Consider the following 24,091-nt stretch of genomic DNA (forward strand, 5'->3'; position numbering starts at 1 on the left):
ACGCTCATGGAAGTCCTCTGAAATAGTGGTTAAAGCACAAAGGGACATAAGAATCTTTAGTGCACCTGGCACATAAATATCTTGCGACACCGGCTACAACAGTGCCATGCAAACACCTGTTATCACTTTCAGGCGATACTGTTAACAAGAAGCAGGCAGCATTATCTCCTGCAAATGTGAACACACTTGTTTGTCTGAGTGATTGGCTGAAGTAGAACTGAGTGGACTTTGTTTTATTTTTGAATGCAGTTTTTTTTACATAATTCTACATTTGTAAGTTCAACTTTCATGATAAAGAGATTGCACTACAAAACTTTTTTAGGTTATTGAAAAATACCATTACTTGTTTTTTTACAGTGCAAATATAATGTGAACACTGTGCACTTTGTATTCTGTGTTGCAACTGAAATCAATATATTTGAAAATGTAGAAAATATCTATTTAAATGAATGGTATTCCATTATTTAACAGTGCAATTAATTTTTTTAATCATGCAATTAATCACGATTAATTTTTTATTCGCTTGACAGCGCCCTAGTTTCAATGAACTTTTTAATTGGATGATGTTCCCTGTGCCAGATGGTGGTCAAACACTAATCGCTGATTAAACCCACTCTAAATTTTAGTCACCTATCTCACTGGCCCGTCCTAGCATGCGCATCCTGTAAATTTTCACAGTTGAGATTCAACGTGGAACTTCATGGTCCATAGGGAATGACCCTCCACTACTTACATGGTTCATACACACAATAAATAAAAGTCACAGTCCTGCTCCCAGTAAATGCAATGCAGAATTCCCATTGAATTCAATGGGAGTGGGCTCAAAACTTTAGTAGAAGAAGATTTTGGTAAAGTTTAGGCAGCGCCCACTAGAGTAAGCTTATTGGCATGTGCACATCACACGTTTAATAAATATACCAGCAGAAAGGTTTCTGCACAAACAATAGTCTGCTCACGCTGTCATCTTAAATTACAGATGATTCTCAAGAGTAACATGAAATTAAGTAAGAAAAACAAAGAAGAGAAATTGGCTTCCCAAATATTTCTCAGCAATCCCCAACCCTGATTTCTCTGGGGAATAACACAACTGTGCGTGAGAGAATCTTACTCAAGTGTACCCACACTATCTGCCTCGATGTTTTTAAATACTTTTGTTAAAGATCTTTTGTGCTGAATGACCTTTTTGCACAACTAACTGCAGCCACATCTCATTAAAAAAAGCATGAAGAATGACTGCCCTGCCCCTGAATTCAACAAGCCATGCAGGACATCAAGCAGATGTGTCCACCAAAAAGATTGCGAAGGGTGTATGTTTTTTTAAATTTTTTTAAATACTGCAACAGGCTTAAATTGCAGAAAGGGTGGTTTAGGCTGGACATTAGGAAAAACTTCCTATCAGTGTAGTTAAGCACTGGAGTCCTGACCCACAGTTCTCTACTCTAACTCAAGACATCACAGCATCTCTAAAGAGGAGAAGGACCATGCAGAGCAGACTGGACTTGGATTTTTAAAGTCTCATCCAAAATAGTCTCAACACACCAAACTTTGTGGTAGTCAATTTACCTATCTTGAAAGGATGAAGAACCTGCAATTCTAGAAAGGCTAGCTAATCTAAGTCAGAGGCTCAGACCACTGAGCTATACTCTCCCACACATTATGGATAAGAGTGACTGCACAGACTAAGTATGCTAAATTACAAGGCCCTCTGAAAATGAGACGTTTACAGACTTACAGGAAGGTTGGAACATTGTTTTTGCTCCATTGTTCTTTCTTTTCCATATTTCCTAAAGTACTACCCCAGTATTCCGAAAACTGTCCCATATTCTGTCAGCAGTGACTAGAAGAAGCAGATTGATTAAAAGACTGAACTGCCCTTGGAGCTGGTACTGCTGGGAAGCAGGGGATTCTGAGTGGCAGCAGCCAGGCTCTGTATTTTGGAAAATACCCACAGGAATTTGCCAGGACAGGATGTTTCTGTGCTGGCTCATATCTAGTTGCACTGAGACTTTCCTATCATCTTCCTACCAAAATACCATCTGTATACATTCCAGCAAACTTTCAACACATGTATGGCACAAAATGAGACAGTAACATATCTATGCATTAGTGAATAAAGCCAATGGGGCTTGACTCTTATTTCTTCTGCAGGGTAGGATGATCAGACAGCAAGTGTGAAAAATGGGGATGTGGGCAGGGTGGTAATAGGAGCCTATATAAGAAAAAGACCCCAAAATCAGGACTGTCCCTATGAAATCGGGACATCTGGTCGCCCTACTACAGGGAGAAGCTTTCTCCTTCCTCTCCCTTTTAATTACTCTGGGACAAGGAATGTTGTGTTATCATACAGAGGATTATCTGCCCTGTTCCCGGCATCATTAGATTTCTCTCTCTCTCCAGCTGCTTCCCCCACCTCAAACAACTTCATACACTTGCAGCTTTGGCAGGGTAGGCAGCTAAGGAGCATAACTGAAGATAGTGGTCTCTGTGAAAAAGGTGAGCTGAGAGGATTCCTCTCTCACTAGAACAGATTCAGAAAGTCTTTGAAGAGCAGTGGCATGAATCATCTTCCACACCTGTATGTAGAATATAAATAAAATAGCTTGGCATTTCCCTTCCCTGAATTAGATTTGGAGGATGTGTGACGCCTGCAGCTGCCATCTGTATTTTCATAATAAAAAGCCTAAACTCTGTCTCGATTTACGTCATATGCAATCCCACTGGAGTAAATGGGCCTACACAGTGGAAAGGGTGCAAAATTTGCTGCAGCTCCACCATATTTACAGTTTTTTATATTCAAATAGAGAATTTCCCCCTGCACTAATGTCATATCCTTTCCAAATTAACCTGTGTATTGACTTTCAACACACCCATGTGCTGGCATGGATAGATCATTACTAGTGCCATTACTTGTCTTGCTGAAGCTTGGGAAAATCATAGCCTTCACAGGGCAGAAACAGAAATTTTGGATTTATGAATAGGTGATTTTTATTTCTAATGTGAATAGGAGAGGTCACCATTCTGGTCTTGAAAGCTGAAATGGGTATGAGGAGGGAGACCCAGATTTTCTGCTTCATATCTAACCAAAATTGTTACTCTGTATAATAAGACTTAGCATTCAGATAGTGTTTTTTTGTCTTTAAGGCACTTTACAAACATTATTTGATTTATTACTTATAACACTGTCACCACCTCCTTTGGCCAGTTTTACCTCCCTGATGAGATAGGTTAATATAATTAATTAACCTCATTTTGGTAACCAAAGCATGAAACTGACACACATGGAAGTTAAATGACTTGCCCACAGTTACAGAGAGAATCCCTGTCAGAGCCACGATTAACACCCATGTGGTTCCTGGCTCCCAGGCCACTGCATGATATTTACTGCCACAAGTACTTGGGGGCGGGGGTGAGACACATTTGGACCTATTCACATGGTGAATTCTAATATGAGGAAGCACAGCCCAAATCTATACTCATTTAAGTGGATTAAACATATTTAGAGAAAATATTGCCCTCTCTCCGTGATGGTTACTTACAGACATTCTCTGCTGCTTTTAGAGAACAATTTCTGCCACATAGTATTTTAGTTGGGATAGCAGATTTTTTTTTATGGAGGAAGCTGCTGCCTTTTCCATGTCTTCCCAAAAAGCACATGCCCACCCATTTATCAAAAATGTTTTGGAACATTTAAAATAGCTCCTAGATTTTGATCTGGACAAACTGAAGAAATAGTCTGAAATACATAGGATGATATTCAATAAGGACAAATGCAAAGTACCCCCACTTAGGAAGGAACACTCAGTTGCATACCTACAAAATGGGAAATGTTTCAGAGTAACAGCTGTGTTAGTCTGTATTCGCAAAAAGAAAAGGAGTACTTGTGGCACCTTAGAGACTAACCAATTTATTTGAGCATAAGCTTTCATGAGCTACAGCTCACTTCATCGGATGCATACTGTGGAAAGTACAGAAGATCTTTTTATACACACAAACCATGAAAAAATGGGTGTTTACCACTACAAAAGATTTTCTCTCCCCCCACCCCACTCTCCTGCTGGTAATAGCTTATCTAGTGATCACTCTCCTTGCAATGTGTATGATAATCAAGGTGGGCCATTTCCAGCACAAATCCAGGGTTTAACAAGAACGTCTGGGGGGGGCAGGGGGGTAGGAAAAAACAAGGGGAAATAGGTTACCTTGCATAATGACTTAGCCACTCCCAGTCTCTATTCAAGCCTAAGTTAATTGTATCCAATTTTCAAATGAATTCCAATTCAACAGTCTCTCGCTGGAGTCTGGTTTTGAAGTTTTTCTGTTGTAATATCGCAACTTTCATGCCTGTGATCGCGTGACCAGAGAGATTGAAGTGTTCTCCGACTGGTTTATGAATGTTATAATTCTTGACATCTGATTTGTGTCCATTTATTCTTTTACGTAGAGACTGTCCAGTTTGAGCAATGTACATGGCAGAGGGGCATTGCTGGCACATGATGGCATATCACATTGGTGGATGTGCAGGTGAACGAGCCTCTGATAGTGTGGCTGATGTTATTAGGCCCTGTGATGGTGTCCCCTGAATATGGGAAATGACTGCCTAGGAAGGAGTACTGTAGAAAGGGATCAGTGGGGTGGGGTGGGGGGGGGAGGTTGGTCATAGTGGATCACAAGCTAAATATGAGTCAACAATATAACACTGTTACAAAAAACATCACCACCATTCTGGGAGTGTTGTAAGCAAGACATAAGAAGTAATTCTTCTGTTCTACTCCGCGCTGATTAGGCCTCAACTGGAGTATTGTGTCCAGTTCTAGGCGCCACATTTCAGGAAAGATTTGGAGAAAGTCCAGAGAAGAGCAACATAAATGATTAAAGGTCTAGAAAACATGATCTATGTGGGAAGACTTAAAAAATTGCATTTGTTTAGTCTGGACAAGAGAAGACAGAGGAAACATGATAACAATTTTCAAGTACATAAAAGGTTGTTACAAGGAGGAGTGAGAAAAATTGTTTCTCTTAACCTCTGAGGATAGGACATGAAGCAATGGGCTTAAATTGCAGCAAGGACAGTTTAGGCTGGACATGAGGAAAAACTTCCTGTCGGCATGGTTACGTACTGGAATAAATTGCCTAGGGATGTTGGGGAATCTCCGTCATTGAATATTTTTAAGAGCAGGTTAGACAAACACCTGTCAGGGATTGTCTAGATAATACTTAGTCCTTCCATGAGTGCACAGGACTGGACTAGATGACCTCTAGTCCTACACTTCTATGATTCTATATTTCTACTCTTCAGGTGAAAGAGAAGTTCTGCATTTTCTAGCAGAGAGGATAAAGAAAAAGAGTTTTGTCCGGGAAGGTTTAACCTCAGTTTGTACTCTATACAAGCTTATACTAATATGTAAGATATGTAAACATTATAGAGAAATCAGAAACAACTGAAATGATGAATTCAGTTTAACAGTATTCAGCTGTGGTACAACTGCCAGAAGGCACTTTTTGTTATGAATAGATCATTTGGATGAGATACAGACCTGATTTCAACCCTGACGTGCACTAGGAAAATCAATGTCAAACTATCTGGGATCAGAAGGCGTGAGGAGCACATCTGGCAATGCACAAAAATATAAAAAGGCTATAAAATATATGATGCTATGTAGAATTATGCTATGGTACCAAAGGACCAGTTTAAACAGCACTGGCATGAGATTTATAAAAAACATGGCTTAAAAAAATTCCAAAACTCAATTGCAAAAGTATATGTGGAAGAAACAAATTACTCACAATTATCGTTAAAAGCTAACTTGAAATAAATGTAAGTGAATCAGTGGCGTCATTGTCTTTAATCCAAATTAAGATCATGTAAGTTTTCAACACTGACATTTGGTCCAGACAATGAATGGAGCAGAACACAGACCTCTAGAGCATAGAATCATTTTAGCCTATACCCCATCCATAAAATGAAATCACAAGGTAAACTCAATCTATATTGCTTAACTGGTATTGTTTTGCCAGAACAGCCATAATTGACCAGGCATGCACAGATGTTTCCTCCTCAGTTTTATGTAAATGTCTCTGTAATTAGAGACATGATAAAATAAAACAGGTGAGAGCCGTTTTATAGAAGCATGAATTCCCGCAGAACTTTCCTTTTTAGTTGACTCCATGTGTTGATGGTATAACCTTACATGAATTCATTCCATGACTCTATCTGAGAAGTTGGCTATTGGCTGAGAAGTAAATCTTTGTATTAATAAGGTACACTGCAGTATGTGTATCCTTTTCCATTTTCACCACTCCATCCGAACGGGGCCTCTGTGACAAGCTGGCAGAGTTACAGTATCAGGGTCGGATTCTCCTCTCGTTCACAATAGTTTTACAATGGTGTAATGTCATTGATTTCCGTGGAACTACTCTTGATTTACATCAGTGTACATGACAGCAGAACTGAGCCCGCAATATACTGTCAGAGCATTTGGCGACATGAACACTTGTTAATGAGGAGCTAGGTCATAAAGCCTGTTTGAAATTTTTTCATCTATCAGCTTTTACAGATGGTGGTACAGAATAATAGCTGCTGTTGTTAGGGTAAGGTACATAAGGAACAAGATCCAAGATATTTAGTGAGAGTGGACAGAAAAAAACAGTGCTGTATCAATCACCAAGTAATATATGCTGTCTATACTTCTGGTCTTTGATCTTTGACAAGTCAGCTACATGCATTACCTAGTGTGTTGTCTTCTAACTTTCAAATCTATGCCTTACTATAGGTTGAGAATATTAATATTCATTCAACCCAAGGCTTTAATACTGATGGGTATGATCTTATTTTAGTAATCATTCTATTGTTTTGCTGCTCCTAGCCAAGTGAACACACCTCCATGACAGAGAATGAAGATCATTTTAAAAAAAAAAGTGTGAGAGAGAATTCAGAGGGAACACAGAACCTTTCATCTCTAGGTCTCTGGTTTGAATCCCACTCATGTTATTAGCTACTGAATATTACAATTTGGTGACTTTTCAATGGCCTGTATTAATTTTGGTGGACTCAGTCTAGTTCCCAGATGTCCACTCTGCAGTTGCCAAAGAGAGGCCAACAGCTAAATGGGCACAAAAACTGAACTACCTTTCAATCCTAGAGGCAATTCCCCAAGGCCAAGTTAAAGAAAACTAAACTAACCTTGTAAAAATTTTTTACATCACATCAATAATTTCTACAATAAAATGTAATGGAATTCAAGTTGCAGCCTGATGCAAAAGATTAAAAAAAAATCAATTAACATATGGCAGCTCAGACATGTACTCGAAAGAAAGGGAAAACGTTCACTGCAATCTTTGTTACAGGTGTGTATATTTTCAATATTGCAAATCCTGTGATGTGTACAGCACTTATATTTTTGTTTGATTATATTCTCCATAAAGCATAGGCTCTGTGGCAATCGTTGGTTTGTTACATAGCTGTACAGTTTTTGTGATGTGAAATCACACACCATTCTATGGCGATCCACAGCAACTGAGCTGCATTGTAATGATACTGGAACCAAGCCTGCAAACATTTGTGCTTGTGAGTAACTATAAACGAGTAGCCCCACTCAGGTCAAGGAAGTCAATGGGAACTGCTTGAATTAGGAAAGAGTAAAAATAGAGTAAGGACCTCAGGATTTGGCCTAAAGACATTTGTATGAAAACAGGAACTTTGACTGTTCCTCTGATGCTGTTATTATTCCCCAAATCCTCTGAGACAACAAAACTTGTTGCTATGGCAATTATAAGAATTGGGGATAGACTGGCCTCCTGACACTTGGATCAGGAGTAAGATGGGAATCTAAAGATTCTCCATATCTGAGGCTTGGATCTAGTGTTCCAATTCAGACTCTCCTCTAATTATAATCTCACAGAGAGAGAACTGTCAGGCACAAGTAGATGAGCTCTTAAAGGTTCCTGTTTGTAAATATCCTGAATGCCAGCACTTACAGGAACAGAAACAAAAAATAAATGACATGTATGCAGAACTATTTCTAATTTTCTAAGTTTGCCATGAAGCATTAACTGCTCTTCCAGCAATAATCCTAAACAGAGTGTATGATTAATGCCTAAGAAAGTAACAACATTCTTGATTGTCTCAGCTCTGCATGTGTTTCAGGTGAGTTATTATGAAATGGCATAATGTGCTGTACAGTTTGGCCTTATATCTAACGAGTTAATTCAAAGAAAAGTTAATCAAAATTATTAAACATTTCCACTATGTTCATTAAAAACAAAATAAGGAAAGGTATTTTAACACTGATTATATGATCATGATTAAAATATTAACAAAGCATAAGATTTACCTAATGGAAGGTATGTCTATCTTTACTTCGACTGTATTTTTAAGTGGGGGAAGGGATGCAGAGGAAAATCAGTCTAGGCCAATATTTTCAAACTTGGGAGCCAGAGTTTCAGCTGGCGTGTACATAAACTGATTGAAACCTGCCATGGATCTGGGCAGACTGCAGATCTACACACTTAAGTGATTGGTCTGATTTTCAGAGATGCCAAGAACCCCTAGTTACCATTAACGTCCAGGGTCAGCATTTCAGAACCCCAACCCAGCTACTCTGGAGCCCAAATATGGATTAAGGTGCCTAACTTTAGGAACCTGAGTCTGAAAATGTTGTCCCTACTGTTTGAGACTCTATAATTAGAAGTGCCACTGATTGTCTGTACAGCTGAAAAAGGCACCTTTTCAAGTCAGGAACAGACAGTGCCTGGACATAGAAAAAGGGTGGAATTTGTCTGCCTTGAATGCTTCTGTTCTTACATTCCTGAATGTAGAGGAGCAAGAGAATACTGGAGGACATGACTCCTGCAGTAGGAGTTTTGCCTAAATGAAGAGTGCAGCACCAGCCATTTAATCTAGGCTTTCAAAAATTAGGAAATTGTGAATCTACCAAAAGGATCCCTGAGTACACAGCTCCATGGTGTACAACCACTGCCACCCTGGGAACATTTCATTTAGCTGCAACCACAGTAAATATTTACTACATTAAATATGTAATCAAGGACTTAATAAGCCAGGTTTTGGGTTTTTTTTTTTTTAAAGGGAACCTAGCTGTTGACATTTTAAAAACAGCTCAACTACATCTTCATGCTGAACATTTTGAATACAGAAAAATAAAAGGATAAAGTTGAGCGGTAAAGCGCCCCCTTTATTTAATTTAAATTTAACTATATGATTCAATGCAAGATATATCAGGCCTGGTATTCCCCTGTACCAATAGAGGGCAATGTGGGAGGTGACAGGCAGTGTTTGTGCAGCCATCCAGCCAGGAGTTCTGCCAGGGAAAGACAGCTTTCAGTTGCAGTCAGGGGAGCTCATCTTGCAGAGGCTGCTTTGGGGATATAGTACATCACTGTATTCCTTGGTGACTTGGCCATGCCTCTCTTAGGCCAGCTCTGCCGACTTTTCAGACTACATTGGCCAACTCCAGTTTCTCCAGCAGAGTATGAGGCGTGGGTGCCCGGTGCCGCACAATATCACTCCTGGAGAGAGATTTTCTGTCACCTGAGATGGACAGCCCTGCATTATACTGGTGACCAGCGTGTCTCAAGAGTGAATTACTTGCTAATGATCTACCCATTATTTAAAAACTACACACAGTAATTTAAACAAGTCAGTGTTATTTAACAGAGTAATATATATAAATACTTTAATTGTATTTGCTTATTTTTCATTGTTACTCTGTAATAATAGCTTCCTGACTATTGCATTTTCCAACCTACATGTGAGAGACTTGTCAGATATTTAAAATATTACAACCAACTAACTTTTGCCTGGTTCCATTATGCCTGTTTCCTACACTTCTACTCTGGCCTCTTTTCAATGTTGCCTGAATGTTAAATCCATCTTGCGCATGGGTGTGGGCAGGAATACACCAGGTACACCATGGCATACAATTATTTTCTTTTTATTCCCAAAGGCCAAGGCTTCTTATGGCAATTGGCCAAAAAAAGAAAAAAGTTTTAATCTGTTAAATTGTTTTTTGAGTTAAAAAAATAGTAAATTCCTAATGGATTCAGAAGCTTTTTGCTAAGCACTTAAGCACCCGCAGTAGGGCATTGATTTATTTTATCGTTTTATTTAATGAAATGTCTGGATACAAATTAACCTTTTTTTTTATCATATTTACTGTGTCGCCTGCCTTGAAATGGGAACTACGAGTGCTTTGATAAATGGACTGAAAGGTTGTCTGGTTACATGATAGCTTCTAAGAGCCTAGTGGTGTCCTCAGCTGAAATGCTATTTCGTACCATTCTAAAGCAATACTGCTTAGTGACTCACAAGAGAACTCCCACCCCTGCCACCCATTGCAATAGCTCAGTGGGGATATTGGGCCTCAACAGAACTACACACCAATTTGTATCACCCCATTATTTTTACTCCTTTTCCACTGTCACAAAAATACTGTTCTTTATGAAGATTGTAACCCTTAGACAGACACTAATGTGTCCTGAAGTTAAAGTATAATCTTAAAAACGGCACATTTCATGGCTATGATCAGTTAAATTCCCGGGAGATCGTCATAAACATGGACGAATTCCTCTTAACATTTCCAACCAACTAAAAAAGGCAAAAAATTCAAACCTGAAAATCAGGTAGGGAATCTGAGTATCAGGAAAAAAGAATGAAACTTACTATAATACTGACTTAAATTCAAATGCAGAACAACGGCAGTGTCTCAAAAGAACATTGGGGTATGTACTTTTAACTCTAAACTTTTTACCTCAGATTGTAACTCCTAGAACCACACACAGGTTATGTCTACATTGGAAAAAAATAGGTATGTTCTTCATTCAGGTTAAAATAGCCATAACAACATGGTACCACGGCTTTTAAGTTGTTTGCAGCTCAAGTTAAAAGCTATATGGCATCCTGAGGTTGTATTTGAGCTGCTAACCCAAATTAAAAGCCATGATACTGTATCTTCACTGCTATTTTAAACAGAATTAACTAATGTAGTTTAGCTAAAGTGAGTTAAGATCACACTTTTTGTGTGCGCAATGTAGACACAACCAAAGAGCAGACTATCAGCAGCACCATACCCCTTCTAGACCTCACAGAAGCCTTTCTGTTGGTCTAGGGATAAGGGAGGAGTAGAGGCTGAATGGCTGGGCTTCAGTGTGTGTGTCTTGTACACATTGGGAAATCTGTGTGGCTGGAGTGAGGAACAAAGAAGTAAGCAGAACCCTAAGTTATCTCATCATTTCCACAGACCCCTCTCCATCTAGGGTTCTGGTGCAGCCCCAAATGGGAACAGTCCTGGTCAGCATGGCTGCAATGGAGATGTATTGCCTAAAAGCTGGGATGCGATGCCAGGGGCCAGAGCCAACACAGAGCCTCCATAGGTTCGTCTACCCAGCAAGTGGCAGCCTGCAGCTGCAAGAGTCAGAGCCCAGGTTGGCAGACTTGGGCTCACACTACAGCTGCGTAGACATTGCAGCTCAGGCTGGAGCTCGGCCTTTGAAGCCTAGGGGGCAGGATGGGCTTCAGAGCCCAAGCTCCAGCCTGAGCTGCAATGTCTATATCATTATTTCTAGTGCCACAGAGCAAGCCCTGTAAGCCCAAGTCTGTCAACGCAGGCTCTGAGCCTTGTTGGGCTATCCTGTTCCATATCCCTTCCTGAAGGTTATGCCATAGAAGCTGGCCTTCTGCTACCAAATGTCTTTATAGTTCCTCTAGTTAGGGCCAACACCTGAGGTCCTTACTCAGACAAATCGTCAGATCAGATAGACGCTCAAAGAGTGTTGAAACTCCTGCATGAACTGGAGTTTAGCTGCTGGATAAAGTGCCCTGAACATTTAGCTCCCAGAAGGAAAAAGAAATGCAAAAAGTTACAACAGTAAAATAAACACTTCCCTTGTCTCAACACTGTGACTCATGTGATTCTTTATAATGGCCTAATCCTGTGAGGGGCTGAGCACCCATAACTCTAACTGAAATCAATGGGAAACATATGAAGAAAATCTCTCAAAATTGGGGCTGGTTTATTTTCTTCAGCCTGCATGAACGTCCCAGTACAGTGGAGTACAGTTAAAAAGATTTATTTTCCCTTTTTACCAGTAGGAAAGGCGTCAGTGGTTTGAGCTGGAACTCCCTCTATCTGTAATGGGGAATGTCACTAGTACCAGCAATATCTCACCTACTGGTAACAGGAAACTTCAACTGCACTCCCTAGGTGTTACTGGAAGTCGATTTACAGTACATAGGATGTGCCATCTCACACTGTTTTAAACATGCTGTTATTTGAAAAATTAAATGGGCAAAATACTGAGTGCTTTATTCAGTGTTTACTTGCTCCTTACTTACTGATACAAACTCCTAGTGACTGCATAAACACAGAGAGGACCTCAGGATTATAACCCACAGTTATAAACAATGAGCTCAGAGTAAACTCTGATTCTCAGGCACACGGAGAGAAGGGCAGCAGCTAATGCGTCACTGTACTTTGCTCACACAACTATTGTACATTCTCCCTAATTAATTCTGTCCCAACTGGTGCTTCCCCCACCCCCGACTCGTAGTTGTAGAAGGAAGAAGAAACTCAGATAAACAACTGTTGCTTCATCAAGGGCTGCGTGAGACAGGATGAAGAACAAAAGTCCTTTGTGGTAAACCTGCTGCCCATGTGTCAATGGAGTTTTCCTGAATTTAGTGGTTTGCTGCTGTTTATAGAAATTAAAAATGTATCATTTGTATAGTACTGTGGCCCAGACAGTCCTTAATATTTTGCACTTACTGCATATAGTACCTTGCATTCCAGGATCTCAAACCACTTCGCAGACAATTAATTCAACTTCCCAGCATTCCTGAGACACGAGTATTGCCGGGGGGCTGGAACAATTTGTGTAGTGGGGGTGCTGAGAGCCACTGAACCAAACTGTAAACCCTGGATATGATGGAAACCACTTCAAGCCAGGGGGTGCAGTGGCAGCACCCCCAGCATCTCTAATTCCAGCACCTATGAGTATCGCTATACCTATTAGTGCTCAAATTGGAAATTATTTACTTGTATTACTGTAGTAAAGGCTGTCTTGAAATCCTCTTCAAATGCCTTCTCTTCACAACTCCAGAACCCTAACTGACTCCTCCCAAGCCTCTTATCTCCCCCTTTTCTGTTAGGAAAACAGGATTAGAGGGGCATTGATGCATTAAAGAAGATGCACTAATCTTACTGCTATGTATTCTCCTGCTTTTTGCTTTTTTCCATTTCTTTATTGTCATCACTCTTTCACCCCATATCCTACACTGCGATTCTTTCTTTATCTCCATACCATTTTCAGTTATTCATCTACTCTTGTTCTCTTTCTGTCTTATTCCATTCCCCCCCACCCTCTCTGCCGTATCTCTTTCCATTCTCCTCTCCCCCTACCAATGTGCCTCCCCTCAGTGTTGTGGCTGTCCTCTTCTTAATCTCCTTGGTCCTCGTCTTCACCAGGATGCTATGATTGCATACCCTGAGGGTGCAATCTGAGCTTTTGTTTCCATTTTCCAAGTGGGCAAATGGAGGTGCAGAAGAAGGATAAGTGATTTGACAAGATCATAGAGCAAGTTGGTGACATGGCCATAAACAAAACCCAGGAGTTCTGTCTGAAAGTTCTATATTGTAGCCACTATATCGTGCCACTTAGTTGAAAACATTGCAATTTTAAAGAGTTTAAATCCCACCAAACATTGTTATTTAATTGAAAATCAAAAAAAAATAATTTAAAAAGAATCCATTAGACTGTCTTGAGTCAAGAAGCCACCTTAGCAAAGTATGTTTCAGCTGCACACTAGCCACTCCATTACAGTTTAATTCAGGGTCAAAGGAGTTAATATTAGGGTCAGCATAACCTCTTCTCTTCTCTCCACCAGGAAGCCTAGCACATGGAAAAAAGTGAACTGTTTAATAATCTCCTGCCCAGTCACATGAACAGAGAAGGCCAGCAATGTGAAAGGACAGTCAAACACACACAAATCTGCTCGTGATCTGAAGGAAATCCTGTACCTAGTTTTATTAGGGGCAGATCATTCGGTTAAGAAGCTGGGGTTTTATCTACACCCTGGGTCTCAGGCTAATAGATTTTTCTAAAATCAGGAGAAGAATAACAAAACTGGATACTTTGAGTTTAGATGAAATTTTGTAGCTGTCAAATCTGATATATTTTTGAACTATTAAAAAGGAAACAAAGGAAAATCACCTTAAAACATTGAAAAGGAAGCTAAAATTCTGGCTTGTATCTACTAAAGAAAGGAATTTCATAGTGAATGGTTAGATCTTCAGTATATCGAGTTACAATGGGATACACTCATTAATTATGTGCTTTGGTGAACCTAGACAGGAGAAGTTTGATGTTTAAAGTGTGAATGTTCATTCTTTCGCTTTGGATTTAGGCCAGACCTAATGTTATTTTTATGTAATTTCTATATGGGATAATACAGTGATGCTGCAAGAAAATGCCAACAGAAACAGATTCTCAAAGCTCAAACACCCTTACAACACAGCCCAGCACAGAGCAGCAATCTGATTTACATTCTCCTCTCATCTCCTCCCTTCTCAAACACCTCCCCTCCACCGTTTGCTCCAAACCTAAGGAAATCATAGTTACAAAATGATGTCTCAAGGTGCTATCCTCTAGACTCTCAGTGGTCTCACCTTGGGAGGAAAAGAAGTGGAGTCTCTTTGTAAAGCAAGAGATGGGATATGGAGTGAGGGAGGAGTCTTGCAGGGGAAAACCCTAAGAACAGCTAGCTGGGTAGGAAGCTCAGCCTAAAGCATATGTTTGTAGCCCTGAAGTTAAAAAAGAAAGAAAACGCTCAGGAAAGAAATGAGTTTTGGACACAGAGTCAGAACTTGTCTGTATTTCATTGTGTGAGAAATTTAACACATGTGGTGTTCAATACAATTTGCCCTTAATGTGGACACGTATTGTCATGTTTAAACACATGCTTGCTGGTCACAGTTAACGGTGGGGCGTGGGGCGGAAGGCACATTTGTCATTTACATTTTATATAACCCTGGAGGGAATGGTAGGTAGAATTTGTAAATCTAAAGAGACAAACATTTAAAAAGTCACTAAATTCTTCTCTGCCTCAGTTTCCCACCTACAAAATTGGAATAAATCTCACCTCTCTTACATAGAAGAGCTATGAGGCTTAATTCATTCATCACTATAAAGTTCCTTGAGATACCTCAGATAGATGGTATTACAAAAGTACATAGTATTATATATCAAACATCCCAATATACAGCTTTATGTCACACAAGGGTAGCTTTCAGTCAATCAGAGAATGAAAACTACTGCGTTGATGGAATCTTCAAAGCAAAGCATTTTCACTGATATCAATGACACAGCTGCAGATTATTAGTCTTAGTCCAGTTTTAGAGAGGATTATTTTCCAAAGCATTTTCTCTGTCCATAGCTGTACCATGACACTCGCTTTGAATTCTAATGGCCCGTTCACAAAAGGGAAGCGGAGTTGACAGCAGAGTTTTCTGGAAATGTTATTAGGCATTATCTACTTATATACAATACAGTTATTATACTGCTTTCAATTGTATTCTCATGCATAGGTGGAGTTCTGGCCAAGCGTTGGGGAGTAAAACCTGGATTTCAGTGACAAATGAGCTAAATAGGACCTTTCCATTCTCTCAATCAAAGATGTACCTGAGTTGAATTATGCCTGGCCATGAGCAAAGGAACCTTGCTCCTAACAAAAACTTTAACAACTAATTTACGCAGAGAGCCTTCCTTTCATCTCTGCCAGGCTGTAGGAAAGGCTGGGAGGCAAGTTGAAGTAAACATTACACAGGCTCGGCACTGCTGGCTCTAAAGTAAACTCTTCGACTTCCTATTTACATTTCAGGATCTTAAGCTTTGCGGTTTTCTAGCTCTGCAAGTAAGTGCTTGGGGTTTGGGAGGCAGCCTGCATATGATCTCCAAACATCACCCATATCTTACTAGCCTTTATTAATAAAATAAAGTGAGGTAAAAAAACACAACCATCTTTTTATACAACCTTCTAGTGAAAATATTTCACTTCTCACAAAAAATATCAGACAAATTAATGCCAACAATGGGGAAGTGGAGAGGGATCCTCTTGCCAAGAGAGAGGGGGAAAAAGTTTCATGAAAGAAAATAAATAAGAGAAATATTTGAGGAGTTGTGCTCGCTCTCTCTTTCTCTCTTTTTAAAGTATGTAGAAATGTAACCCCTGTAAGACCACGTGCTGACAGGAATAGTACCATGGCATCCAAATACGCTGTGACCTTTTCTAGCTGCAGCGCCTGAGTCATGGGTACAGAAAGGATGGGCAGCCTCTAACAGGGTGGTAAAATAAATATGGTTTTCATTTCACACAGCCCTCCCTGAATGTAAAATGTCTTCATTAGCTGGGAAGTCAGCATTGTGACGGCTGCCCAGTGCAATATATAAAGCAGCAGAACTGAACTGAACGAGGACAGATTAAGGGAGAAGTTCCTGTCCTACTGATTTATTTCCCTCACTCAAAAGACACTAGCTTTATGATTCATATTCAGAGGAGAGGCCTTTTAGCAGAGAAGAATATTAAAAAGCAGGGAGGGCGGAGGTTTATTGGGTGGATGCTCTCAGTTTCACAGCTCCTTTCAAAACTTTTCCAAGCTGCTTCAGTTTCAATAGTTTTGCTTTTGTTTTTAATTTTTACTGCATTCTCCCGTCCCCTCCTCTCTCCATCTCAGCACCTCTCCTCTGGTTAGAAGGACAAATTGTTGCCTTCGCTAAATGCAGGACCCCAGCCAGCTGGCACCCAGATTCACTGCCCAAAGCTTCAGGCCCTGTCCCCTCAGAGACTGCACATTTCATCGCAGTGATATGCATGCAGCAGAGACTGAAGAGTGAAAGGTTGAAATCTGGCGCGCAGTCCACAGATCCACTTGCCAGAAAGGAATTGCCTAGTGCCACCCGGCTAGATTAATTAGAGCTGGCAAGTTGAGCGCAATGCTTTTTGATTCCTGCAAGTTTTCCTCTTGGAGACAGTTTCAAGCAGCTGAGGAGTCCCTCTGTAGTAACTATTCAAATGTCTGCTGCTTTAACAACGTGGCATGTTCTGAAGAGGAGGCTCTCGTATGAGAGCCAAAATATACTGAATCCACTTGCTGGTCTGGCTCCCACCGAGATTACAGAGATCAGGCTACAAGAACACTTTGAGCCAGCGTGTCTCTGCAGTCTCCACCCCAGGATGTACTGCAAAGGACACGTACTGTGCATGCTCTGGGGCTGGAAATGTGCTTTAGACTCTATTTGTGTGAACAAAGCTGGCAGCTTGAGTGGATATTGTGGAGCAAAGAAGCTCTATTGTGTTTCACAGTCGTCATGAGTATCAGATGAACAAATTTAGAATAAGCTAATCAGACTGAAGTTCCTTTAACAGAAGACAAAGAATAGCCCTGCTTGGTAAAAATAAGCATAGGAAATTACTTTAAAATAGTCCATAGTAAATGATGGGACAGCTTTGGATATCTCCCACTTTATTATGTACATAGCTGCTCAGTGACATCTCAAGAGAAATTGACTCTCAGATCCCTGATGGAAGATGGTCTCATAAGATAGAAAAGAGAATTCCCTAAGGGATAAATTATTGCAGATTATTCAGGACTAAAGTTGCCATATTATTGAAGTCAGATGTACACTGCACACACATACTACCCCTGCAAAATTGGTTCTTTCGGGTGTGCACAAGTCAGGTGACTCAGTACCTAACTACCCCCATGTGTGCGCACCATTTACTCACATTTACTTGTCCAAGCTGGTGGAGTCAAAACGGACATAGAAGTAACAGAGGGGCAAAAAGAGAGAAAAATCAATCTGATCCAGAAAGGAAACTTCTTGACTGCCACAAATCAGAAGCATTGTCTCCAGAGAAGCCAACACAAGTTGGACAGGAAGTTACAAAAACATCATGGGGGTCAAGTCACCTAAGGTAGGGAAATTAAAGAAAACCTGAATAGGAAAGGACACCATACCTTGTGCATTTGGGATTCAACCTGCCAGAAAATTCAGATCTCCCCTAACCCATATTAAGAAGAATTAGAGGCCAGAAAATGCCTCCCACTAAAAATGTCTCTGGAAACTCTCTTTGGCTGTGAATCCACAAAGATGTGCATAGTGGAATGGCTGTTTTGGGAAGTAGGGAAGGCAGAACACTGCTCTCTGGCCAAACTTAGCACGAAACAAAAGGCACAAATCGCCTATACATATTTTATGAGCAGGGCTGTTTTATGTAAATATCTCAAGACCTTCATTTAGTATGAATACATGGCGTACATTCTGTATTCATGGGACTTCTGGCCACATGCGAACACTGTTAAAAATGACAGTGAATAGTTTTGAAGATTTCAAGTTTGTAGCATTTTTTCTCTGAACAGCTTTTGAATACATTTGTCTGACTCTACACAGCACAACCAGTTCTATGTCAGTAATGAGATACTTTCCTCTGTAAATTATATTGAAAATAGGTGCCATTATTATTTATATAGCAGTGGTGACAGATGCCCCAACCAGGACTGGGGTCCCTTTGTGTTAGCACTGGAGAAACAGACATGAAGGTGTGTGCCTCTCTATCCCAAACAGCTTACCATCTAAGAAACATATTACTTCAAGGAGCAGGTTGTTTACTTATTTATGTTTTATTTAAATGAATTTGGGGCTCATGAAAAATGATAGCTGGACAGCTCTGGAGACTGCATGACTCTCATCCACTGGACAGAGGCAGCAGCGGTTCAAGCCTCCTCTCACAGCCCTGCTGTGAAGAACATGGGAAATATATTTATTTATTTTTATGACTATGTGTACCTCTGTTTATTTGTCTACCATTGCACTGATGGCCACCAAGGATCAAAGAGTTAATTCGGTCCTCGTTTTACATGTCTACTGGAAGGCAGCCAATGGCTTTAGATAACCCCAGTAACCAGTACTTAGGGGGACAATACAGGTATCAATCCCTACCAAGGCTACCCCTGACAATGTTGGGGCTTCAGGGGGAATGACTGCAACAAAGGACTTTTGGAACTGTTCAAAAGCTGAGCCCCAGATGACAAAGGGGAAGAGGCAGTGTCTGGAGGGAAGCCAACAATACTCCATTCCCACGTATGTGTAGTCTGTTGTTGTTTTAAACCTTTTCTTTCTGATTGCTATGTTCCTACATATAAATAAATAGTACTTTGATTTGAAGAAGCTGTCCTGAGACGTTGCAGTTGCTGAAGGGAAGTCTCTTGTGGGTGTCAAAACCTGTCAGGCCTGCTAAGAAAACATGATTGGAGAACAGGGGAGCTGTAGCCTGGGGACCTGGTCTGAAAGTGGGTGAATTGTGGGAATCCACCCTGAGAGAAGTGCAGGGACTCTGTCACTTGAAAGGGGTGGGGAGCCAATCAGGAGCCATGAGGCTGTTGCCTATCAGACCTTTTGGGGCAGGACTTTCTGTGGTCTATGTCTACAGCGGGTCATGGGTAGTGAGGTGCACGGTGGTTATAGCTGCCGCTGGGTGGCAACATGGAAGTGTCTCTACCTAGCAATTCTGAGTTGAACCCCTTACTGGTAGCCACAGAGACAGATTAAAAGTACAGCTAATCCTGTAACCGTGACACCTGGCAATGAGTGGCAACCCTGACACGAAGAAACCACCTCTGAAGATAAAAGGATAACTCATTTGCCATACCAACTGAGAATGGGCTTCTGCTTAGATTTACTTTCAGAGTAGGCAGCTGAGGGTTGTGTGATATGAATAATTGTCCAGACTGGCCAAATACTTCTTTTACAAAGGCCACGGACCAGACTTTAAATGATAGTGACTTTTGGTGACTACTAACCTAGAACTGGATTTGAACCAATCCACTAATTAGTTATGAAACTCTTTGGCCCATTGCTTGACCCATCCAAGTCTCTCAGTGGAAACAGTCTTACAAAGTGGCCTGGAAGTTTGAATGCTCAAGAAAGGCAGTAGTTAATTCCAAAAATATAACCTCATTTGAAGAAAAAAAAAAAGGGGGGGGGGGTATTTTACCACAAATGAAACTATTATATCCATCAGAAAAATTATGTTCAACATTTGTAACTTTTAAAATATCAAAGGGATGATTAGCAAAGTCTTTTGTTCAAATTCTTTTGATTCCTTGAGGTAATGAAAACAGGGTCATGGAGCTTCTCGGTAAGTTTAAAGTAAATGCCCTTCGCAAGCAATATCTAATTCTCTGATTCATGGAACATTCAGCCTAGGTAATGGCAATACTATATCCATACACATATACCACCAAAAGCACTCATACCAGTGCCAAAAGAAAAAATAATAATCCAGCAGATGATTTTGAACAGTTTCCTGTAAGAGCCCTGAAAGGAATCCACTGCCCAACTGCCACACTTTAACCCTGCTTTCTGTTTTCTGAATTCTTCCTGACCGTTGGCTCTTTCGTTCGCCAGAACCACAACAAAGGACGGTGTTGAGTTTCCACACAGACCATTTTCTCTCTCTCTCTTCTCTGATCATCTCACAAAGGTATTATTGTTGCTGGCTTACTTGGGCTCCATGCACCTGAGGCAGATCAAAGCCACTCTATAATGCCAGCCTGACCACACAGGTCTCTCTCCCACTGCATTAAATTAAACCTGATGATTAATCTCTATTGCCCTGCGGGTCCCTCGGTACAAAGAGAGAGAGAGAGAAAAAAAAAACATATTTCTAACCAAACATGAGTATAATAAACTTCCATATTATTGCCCTAATTAAAAAAAGGTACAGCTAATTTCAACCAACTGCAGCTGAATATACGTTTCATTAAAAATACACAGAATTGCCCCATGTGCTCTATATTCACTTGGTACCGTATAAGCAGATAGAGATAAAGGACACTTAAACCAAAGGCCTTCCATAGATTTGATCCAGAACAGCTTAGAATTTGCTTGTTGTCTGTTGATTGGAAATTGTGGTGCCTTTAACGTTGAAAAAAACAAAACACAAAAAACAAACAAACAAAAAAACCCCACATCAAAACCCTAAAACCAAAACAAACACCTGGGAGAAGGGGGGAAATAAATACTCTGTAAATGCTGAGTTCTTACATTTAAATGAAAACCAGCTTAAGTTTCTCCAAGAACCACAGAAAATGCCTATCCCCACGTTGGGTCTCAAGCCACTATCAATATCAATTGGGGCTTGTCTATACTAGAAAATTCTGCCCTTTAACTATACTGCTATGGTTAAAATGGCAAACTCGCTCCCCTGATTCCACCCCCAGTGTGGATGCAGTTATACCAGTATACAAGTTTGCGAAGCAAAATAAGCTTTATTTTGGCACCTGCATATCAGTATAACTGCATCTCCCAAGGCTTATAACTATATCAGTAAAAAAAAAAACCCCACACCCTTAACCAACACAGTCATCCCAGTATAGCTTTCTAGGTGTAGACCAGGGTTAAGGATGGTGGGATTTTAGCCCTAAAATCCTGATTTAACACGGAATTTAAACGTGCTTAAGTACATAATTAAATCCCATTGACTTCAAGTATTTGCTAAATGCCTTGGCTTAATAGGGACAAGATTACTGGCATGCTTAAAATTAAGCACATACTTAAGTCCTTTGCTGAACTGGGGCATAACTAACAAGGTCACTGCCTTATTAACATGCTGCTATCGTGCCCTATTCCATGAATACACAGCATAAGGACAAGATATAGGCACCTCTATTAAGTGTAGTAAAGACATTATTTAACAGTAGCTCCCTCTTTTCACAATATGAAATGCCTTTCCTTGACAGCAAAACCTCTACCCACCCCCACCCCAAGTTATAATCAGTCTAAATTTAAGATCATAATGAGTTTTAAATAAAAAATATGGCAGAAAAAGGTACTTATCTAAATGGAATAGCTTTCAGACTCATACATTTTAATTAGGTATAAATTTCCAAAGCAGACACTAAATTTTAATTGTAACCTAAGGAAAAGCTTTTTCGTTAATTCGCTGGGAAAAATTAACAAAGCAAAAATTGCTTATCGGGGTTTTTTGGAAGTCATCATACATATCATAATTCTATATAGATCACTGCAGCTCTCAGAAGGAGATGGATTTATATTGATTGAGTGAGGAGGTGGGGGAGAAGGGCTGCTAGAGAACACACACTACTTCTCTGAAGACGCTACTTCGGAACACATTAGTGACATGCTTGTCATGGATAACTCAAACTCAGAGTCTTCAGCTCCGATTTCACGCTGCTGTCTTTAAGCTTCTGCAGCATTGTGTTAGACTTTGCTTTTGCACTTCATGTCAGGGTTTTTTCCCCAGTATTGATTTCCACTACTATGAAAGCTCCTGGTTGCTAGCAAATGCATAATACGTAATTAAAATCTGAAAGTAAAGATAAAAACCACAACAGCATAACAAAAAAGGGGTATGTGTGTGTGACGGGAAAATAAAGTGTAATTTCTTTTCAGAGACATTAGCTACTATACAAAGCTATAACGGTGACTGTGTAGACAACCTACCCCCATGTGACAGGAAGATGTTCCACAGATCACAGCAAGCCGGGATGTAACTGGCTGATTTTCACAGGGCAGGTTATGTCCTTTCACATCTGCTCCAATCACTCCTATTAAAAAAAATCTTATCTTAAAAAACAACCCAACCTTCCATAAAATAGAGTTTTTTAGTATTTGAATGTTTGCATAGGATCCCACACTGCATATAGGTCAGACCAGTTTCACAATTAGAAAGGGCTATTCCTGTCTGGTGACTGTGGATACTGTTTTATTGACAAGATAAGGATGTTCCAAACGCATGGGGCATTACACAGATCAATTACTCTCCTCTATACCCATTATTATTATTTTATTTATATTCCAGCAGAGCCAGGAGGCCTCAACAGTAATCATGGCCCCATTGTACCAGGCATCATATAAATGTGTAGAAAAAGACAACCCCTGTACTGAAGAGTTTACTGTTTCAATAGCCTAAATAGAGAAAAGATGAAAAAATAAAAGAAAAATATCAGCATCATCCCTGTTTTACAGACGAAGAACTGAAATGCAAAGAGACTAAGGTCATACAGGAAGTTTGTGGAAAAGCTGGGAATTTAACCCTAATCTCCTGAATCACAGGCAAGTGCCTTAATGTTTTCTTGCTTTGTCCCACAACTATGGCATCTACTGTCCGACCGCCATGCAGGGTATTTGGGTGTGTACCTCCCAATAGCACTGATCAGAGCCTAGGCACATTTGAAAATCCTACTCGGTACCAATCTGCATCTTCAGGCACCTAAATACCTTTAAAAACCTGACCCTAAATCCCTGTGTACATATAGTGTAAATGCAGAATCCCATTTGAACCAAGAAATATACACGTGGCAGATGACGCCGAGATTATGTCTGTGGTATTCTGTACACATATGGGATTCATTTATTCGTACGGATAAACAGAATCCTCAAAGTGTTGGTGCTACCTATCATGCTTTATTATTTACCGGCCCAGACAGTGACATGCCACACTACACGTTAAGGATTTTGTGTAGTTTAGTCTAACAGGTAGTTTCCTGAAGTAAGAAGTACTATAGTTAGAACTATTAGAGGGCATTCAAAAGACTATCCATCCACTACAGCATACAAATCTAGTCAGGTGTGACTTGTCAGTGCAACAGGTAGAAATTTATTTGTATGTCTCCCATCATGTTACTAAGTCTCATGGTTCAATAACTGTTAAACATTAAGAAAATGTGTATCACTTCAGCAGAAATCTTGGCCCTATTGACGTCAGAAGGAATTTTCCCATCGATTTCAGTGGGGCCAGAACATTACTGTTAGTGTTTATGCCAAATTTACCATCAGTGAGGTCTTGAAAAGTCCTACTTGTGATTGACTGAAGTGAGATAACATTAATTATAGCATATTATAATTATAATGAATAAAAACATTAACTATATTAACATAAACTGGAGTCTCCAGGAATTAAATATTAATCTTTAATTAAGTATTACGTCATATAATGAAATCTCCAAGAATACATCCAACCAAAATTGGCAACCCTAATTATAACACAGAATTATAATGAAGATCA

At 40.0% G+C, this 24,091-nt stretch overlaps 1 protein-coding gene across 4 annotated transcripts in view; it reads right to left on the minus strand.

Annotated features, from left to right (window-relative positions):
- Positions 1–24,091, minus strand: part of FGGY (FGGY carbohydrate kinase domain containing) — a 191,948-nt gene that overhangs the window by 58,542 nt on the left and 109,315 nt on the right. For all 4 annotated transcript variants that reach the window (XM_073357533.1, XM_073357531.1, XM_073357532.1 and 1 more), the window contains exon 8: positions 22,528–22,631. In XM_073357533.1, the coding sequence (XP_073213634.1) occupies positions 22,528–22,631 (104 nt within the window). The remainder of the gene's footprint in view (positions 1–22,527; positions 22,632–24,091) is intronic.

This window comes from Lepidochelys kempii, chromosome 8 (genome assembly GCF_965140265.1).
Source record: "Lepidochelys kempii isolate rLepKem1 chromosome 8, rLepKem1.hap2, whole genome shotgun sequence".
In the NCBI taxonomy this organism is placed as follows: Eukaryota; Metazoa; Chordata; order Testudines; family Cheloniidae; genus Lepidochelys; species Lepidochelys kempii.